The sequence below is a fragment of the Vollenhovia emeryi genome, unplaced genomic scaffold, assembly GCF_000949405.1.
Source record: "Vollenhovia emeryi isolate VEMERY1.0 unplaced genomic scaffold, V.emery_V1.0 DF940193.1, whole genome shotgun sequence".
NCBI lineage: Eukaryota > Metazoa > Arthropoda > Insecta > Hymenoptera > Formicidae > Vollenhovia > Vollenhovia emeryi.
In genome coordinates this window covers 2,379-8,527 of record NW_011966173.1, presented here as the reverse complement: position 1 = coordinate 8,527, position 6,149 = coordinate 2,379, and the positions used below count along the sequence as shown (strand labels likewise).

Genomic DNA, 6,149 nt, shown 5'->3' with positions numbered 1-6,149 from the left:
ACACCTGAGCAGAACGGAGTGGCCGAAAGGAAAAACCGGACTTTGGTGGACATGGCGCGCTGTCTCTTGCACGAATCGTCACTGCCGAAATTTATGTGGGCGGAGGCAATCAACACAGCTAATCACATCCGGAATAGGTGCCCCTCCAGTACTCTCGAGGGACGAACTGCGTACGAAAGATGGACCGGACAAGTACCAGATGTGTCTACATTCGAGGTGTTTGTAAGTCAAGTCATGGTTATGAATAGGGAGTTGCACGGAGACAAATGGGACGCCAAATCTCGCAAAGGTATCTGTTTAAAAATAACCGCATAATATAAACTCCCGAGGAGAGGCAGAGTGCCATTGTACCGACCGCAGTGTCGATTAATCGATCGTATTAATATCATATAGTTCAGTATTCAGCGTTGTTGCCAAGGCACAAAACAAACAAGCGATGTATCAAAAAGAAAACAGCAGATTGTCTTCTCACTGCGCGTCGGTTTTCGCCATTAGTAGTATTCGGTAGTCCACTCCGTTAAAACGTTCAGTAAGTTTGTGACTTCTTTGGACTGAATTACACATGTGTACATATCTTGTTAATGATTACGATCATAAACGTTGATGACTCCATACATCAGGAATATTTTCAACCGGCTATATCCTCTTAACATAATACGAGAGCTCACACAATAAGGATCCCTTTATCTGACGACAACATGTCATTCTCCAACGCAATTAAGCAGTAAAAGTTGTGATGCCGACGCTGACATCACAGCTTCATGAGAGTTTTGCTCTCTGTCTGTTCCAAGAACAGTGCAGCCTTCACAAAAGGTATTTAAGTAGTGTTTCACACAAACCAGAGATAAGAGTTCAAGAAGTAACGATATCTCTTGGTTTCAGAAACATCGCTCATCACGAGTTACAATTCATGCGCATGATATTGATATCAGATCAGTCTTAAGAGAACATTTAGTTCTCTTACATATAAGTCAATAGAATTGAAAATCAAACGAACTTACCTGTAAGTGACGTTCGATTGTAATTATATGATAGTCTCGTTCAAAGGGATTACAAACATGGTAGTACCGCTACTTCCGCTAGGTTTCGTCACAAGGTTTAGAGAGTATACTAAAGCTCACTTTCTATATGCGCCTGCGCACCACGGTGGCCATTGCGTCTTCATAATTTTAGAGCTCTGCATATATACTTACAAGTGGAAAATTCATATTAGGGAGGGGGAAATAATTCTCAAGGGTGGGTTGTAATCCCTTTGAACGAGACTATCATATAATTACAATCGAACGTCACTTACAGGTAAGTTCGTTTGATTTTCAATTATATTTCAAGTCTCGTTCTTCGGGATTACAAACATGGTAGATGTTTAGAGTGATAGACTTTACTTTAGGAATTTTCCATTTTTTCTTTTATTCGTTCAATTTATGACTAGAGACATAAGTCTGTATTAGTCTGTGTCTAGTGTACAGAAAAGACACAACTATGCTCTAGTCGTCGCCCAGAACTACTGCCACAAAATTTGCATGGTCGGTTAAAATCGGTCTTTTGTAGAATCTAGCGAACATCTTGGATTGTTCTGACCAGCTAGCTGTTTTCCGAATGATATTTACGTCTAATCCTTTGGCGTCTGCTGTCGAGGTCGCCGCATGTCTTGTACTGTGTGCCGTGAAATGGGTGTTAATGCCCGCTTATTTGAGCCCGCTTCTTTTATCCATCTGCTTAGTGACTGTGAGGTTGCGACACGATGAGGTTTGTTTATTGTAACAAATAGGGTTTTTGCTTTATCTCTCAGATCTTTGGTCGTATCTATGTAATGCATGAGTGTTCTTGCCGCGCATACTTTAGGCCTTCTTTCAAAGAAAGGTAGAAAAACGTAGGTTGCTCTGCACCTACTTTCGACGTTTTTATTGCTTCAGAGATTCTTATCTCAATTCCATCGTGTGAAGGAAAAATGTGATCGATTCTGATCAGTGCTAGAGTTTGGACTCTATGCGCCGTGGCGAGCGCCAATAATATTACTAATTTATAAGTAAGCTTGTTTTAAATCTAATGTATGTAATGGCTCTAACTTTTCTGCCCACTTTAAGGCTACTTCACTATCCCAAATTGAATCGTATTTTGGTTTAGTAGGTCTTAATTTAAAAATTCCTTTGAAAAACCGGGTCATTACTGGATTATTTACGGAATCGTTTGTACTTATAAGTGATATCGCCGCTCTCTCGGTGTTGAGAGTGCCATAGGAAGCTCCCTTGATAAAACGTTGAGATAAAAACTGTAGAACTGCATTTGTTTCTGCCTGAAGAGGATCTAGCTTAAGTTCTCTGCAGAAATTCCACCAATTTTTTAATCCAGAATCGTATTGTCGTAAGGTAGAGGCTGTTAAAGAAGAAACTAAAATATCGATGGCCTCTTCGGGTAGACTTTTCTTCCTGTATGCTATCCGCATAAGGTTCCTGCAACCAGGGAAAGGTGATTCGCCAGAGGATGCGTCAAGGACCTGCAGGGAGACAGTAAAAGATCAGGTGCTGCTTGAAGAATTACTGGTTTTCCTTTAAGCATAGATAAGAATACGGGATACCAGCGCTGGGAGGGCCAGTTTGGTATGACTATTGTCCCCCGGGCCCTGTCATTTTTTATTTTCTGTAAAACATTTAATATCATAGAGAAGGGTGGAAAGGCGTAAAAGTTTAAGTTTTTCCAGCTTATTGTAAAAGCGTCAACAACCCATGCCTCTGGATCCCTTTTCCAGGAGCAGAACTTCTTTACTTTAGCATTAATTTTTGAGGCAAATAAATCAACCTCTGGGTAGCCATATCTGGCTACGATTTTTTGGAAAGCACCATCAGCTAGTTCCCACTCAGTATCTACGTTAGTTCTTCTAGATTCTCTATCCGCGTCTGTATTTTCTTTAGAGGGAATATAAGAAGCGAAAACCCAGATTTCTCTTTTCTCGCACCATTGCCAAATGTTTCTGGCTAAACGATTCAATGTGGGGTATTGAATGCCTCCCATTCTATTTATATACGCTATCGCAGTTGTGTTATCTATTCTAAGTAATATTTCGCATCTTCGACATTCTGATGCGAAACATTTGAGAGAGTAGAAAGCTGCAATCAACTCCAAATGGTTGATATGTAGCTTGCGGTCCAGAACCCGTGAGTATGTGAATTATTGCAACTAGCCCCCCAACCTGTGAGGGAAGCATCCGAAAATATCTCCCTCACAAAACTAAATTGCTTTAGCGGTTGTCTTGCAGAAGGAATATTCCTTCTCCACCAGATCAAATCTGAGATTGAGCTATTTGATATAGACATAGTCTTTTCAAAGTCCTGATCTTGCATAATCAGGGCCATAAATTTATCTCTTTCAAGGATCTTTGTATAAAGCAGGCCGTAAGGGACCGCTGGGCAGGACGCTATTAACAGTCCGATTAATCTTGCGAAATCTCTTATTACACAAGACTTCCTATATAAAAACCTGTCTATTAGCTCCACTAATCCTTTTTGTTTTTCTTGAGGTAATTCCAGGGTCATTTGACCTGAATTAATGATAAAACCCAAGAAACGACATTGTGTGGAAGGAATATTCATACTCTTTTCTTTGTTGATTAAAAACCCTAAGGACTCGAGGACTTTTTTAGTAAATTCTAAGTTACTTTTACAAGACTCGTAAGTCGAACCCACGCAGAGAAAATCATCTAAATACACTGTTGAGAGGTAACCCTGCTTTCTTAACATATTCATTACAGGTTTCATTATTTTAGTGAACACAAAGGGACTGGTACACAGACCAAACGGGAGGCATGTAAATTCATAAAGCGTATCCTTAAAAATGAATCGTAGATATTTTCTGCTATCTTCTTCAACGTTAACTAAGAAATAGGCGTCCTTGAGATCTAATGTGCCCATGAAAAAATCTTTTGATATTAGCTTTACTGCCGTTCTTAAATCTTCAAGTTTGAAGTGCGACGTCTTAATAAATTTATTTAAATATTTTAAATTTAAAATAAACCGCCTCGAGCCATTAGGCTTTGTGACTAAAAAGTAGGGCGAGACGACCTGGCTCTGAACTTTATTACATTTCTTTATCGCCCCGCTAGCCTTTAATTTAAGGATTGCTTTTTCTAATTCTATTTCTTCTTCTATGGAAAACCCATTACCAGTAAATATCTTATTTTGGGTAATCGGGTGAGTAAGGATTATTTTATATCCTTTAATGCAGTTAAGAACGAATTTATCTCGCGTACATCTCGCCCATACTTGGTAGTAGTTTTTTAAACGTCCGGCTGTATGACTTACGTTTTCAGAATTTATTGTTTCTCCGGTTGCGTGGATTGAACCTTGGCTTGCGGGGTTTGTTTCGCCCTGTTTTGTTGTTGGTTCTTCGAGAACTTCTGTGACTTGTAGCCCTGACTCGCTGTTCCCGATCTCGAGGAAGGGCCTCTCCAGTTTAAAGGGCGCCCCGAGTACCTGAGATTTGACTTTTTGGAAGCTGGTGTGGAATTCTGAGAGACCTTTTGAATTCTAATCTCTTTTCCGAGTTTTCCACCGTCTTCGCCGATTTTATTACTTCTCCTAGCTTATCGCCGTAGAGAAATTCTCCCGGGGTTGTTTTTTGAAGCAAATCCTTTACTTGCTTTGTCAATATAGGAGCAATAAAAGCCTTCCTAGCCGAAGAAATCTGGAAATAAAGGTGGGCTATCAATTTTCCAGTATCAGCTAGGCGTTCTAGCAGCTTCAGTCTGTCTATAGGATCCTCCTCGTCCTTCAGGATCATCGAAATTGCTTCTCCCAACGATGCGAGAGCTGTTCCGGCCAAATTTTGTTCTTGAATGAACAAGTTATCTCGTTTAGTGCCGGCTTCGTTTAACGTAGCTGCAATTTCTGCATTCAACGTGGGAGCATCCAAGGAAAGAGTTCCTTTCCTATCATATTTATCTAAAACTTCTGTTTTAGTTTCTTTGGGCAAACCTTCTTTGATCCATTTGGCCCATCTGGAAACCAGATCTGGATGAAGGTCGATCTCTTTCTGCTTTGCATTTTCTGGATCTATCCCGAGGACTTTCTTAGTTTCTTCGTCCAGTTGTTTAGTTCCGACTACCGTGTCGCTAACCTCTGATTTTCCTTCCAAAATTCCGGAATATATCTCTGCAATCTCAGGGTCCGGTATTTGTGACAGCTCGCCCAAAGCCGGTACGTTAGTATGGTCTTTGGTTATGTCACTTGACGTGGAAGGTACAGAGAGGTTATCTGGACGATTCTCCTTTTGGAGGACTGGCTCTTCTGTAAAAGACAGAACCATATAAAGCACTGGTAGTTATTGCCTCCTTCGTGCAAAAGTCACCAGCCATAAAGGCGCAAACGTGTCTCATTCATTACGAGACACGCTGCCCAAGTCCAGAGGAAAGGATCTGAGGGGAGGGAAAGACGTCTTACCTGGGCCTTCTTCGAAGGCGATCCGTCTTCGTCCTAATTTCTCCTCAAGCTTTCTCAGTTTTTTGAGAATTTTTTCCTCCGAATCCTTCTCTCTACTTCTCTTCTTGGTTTTACCCATATTTATGGTATATACTATTATAAAAATAACTCTCCGATGTGACTCTGCCGAGCACAAGAAACGTTATGAAGACGCAATGGCCACCGTGGTGCGCAGGCGCATATAGAAAGTAAGCTTTAGTATACTCTCTAAACCTTGTGACGAAACCTAGCGGAAGTAGCGGTACTACCATGTTTGTAATCCCGAAGAACGAGACTTGAAATATAATTATTGAGAATCCACAGTTCTCTTCCTAACCACTGTCCTTCTTAATAGCAATGTAATTGTTCTCAACTCGCATCGTTCTAATAAGGTTACAGACTCATTCACATTTTATTTCTTAAGAAAATTTCAAACACCGTTCTTATTGTATCAATTGTATTTCTATGTGCATGTTTTAAGGGTTATGAATCCTGTGACGTTGGATCAATCATACTATGGCTAATTAATCTTTATAATATTATTAAACTTCATAGAAAGATTCTACCATCCTTGATACATAAATAAGTTGACTGTTAAATCAATATAAGTTATCTTAGTATTGGCTGAAAATAATATTGCCTGCTTTTCATTCACTTAATTCATATTCAATTAAAGTTTCTTTCATTGTCCTTCAAGCT

The 6,149-nt window shown here is 40.0% G+C and overlaps 1 protein-coding gene across 1 annotated transcript; it reads right to left on the bottom strand.

Annotated features, from left to right (window-relative positions):
* Positions 1-1,484: 1,484 nt before the first annotated feature.
* On the bottom strand, positions 1,485-5,550 carry LOC105556232. The gene is made up of 5 exons (XM_012003315.1): positions 5,433-5,550; positions 4,567-5,279; positions 4,296-4,466; positions 2,067-2,494; positions 1,485-1,653 (listed from the first exon to the last, which is right to left on the bottom strand). The coding sequence occupies exons 1-5, from the start codon at positions 5,548-5,550 to the stop codon at positions 1,485-1,487; spliced, it is 1,599 nt and encodes a 532-aa protein (XP_011858705.1).
* Between the last annotated feature and the right edge of the window lie 599 nt (positions 5,551-6,149).

Bases quoted from the DNA above. Each gene is read 5' to 3' on its own strand.
- LOC105556232 (XM_012003315.1), bottom strand. From the start codon at position 5,550: ATGGGTAAAACCAAGAAGAGAAGTAGAGAGAAGGATTCGGAGGAAAAA. The intron at 5,280-5,432 runs GTAAGACGTCTT...TGTCTTTTACAG, and splicing joins CGCCTTCGAAGAAGGCCCAG to AAGAGCCAGTCCTCCAAAAG. The intron at 2,495-4,295 runs GTAAGTCATACA...GTCTCCCTGCAG, and splicing joins AAACAATAAATTCTGAAAAC to GTCCTTGACGCATCCTCTGG.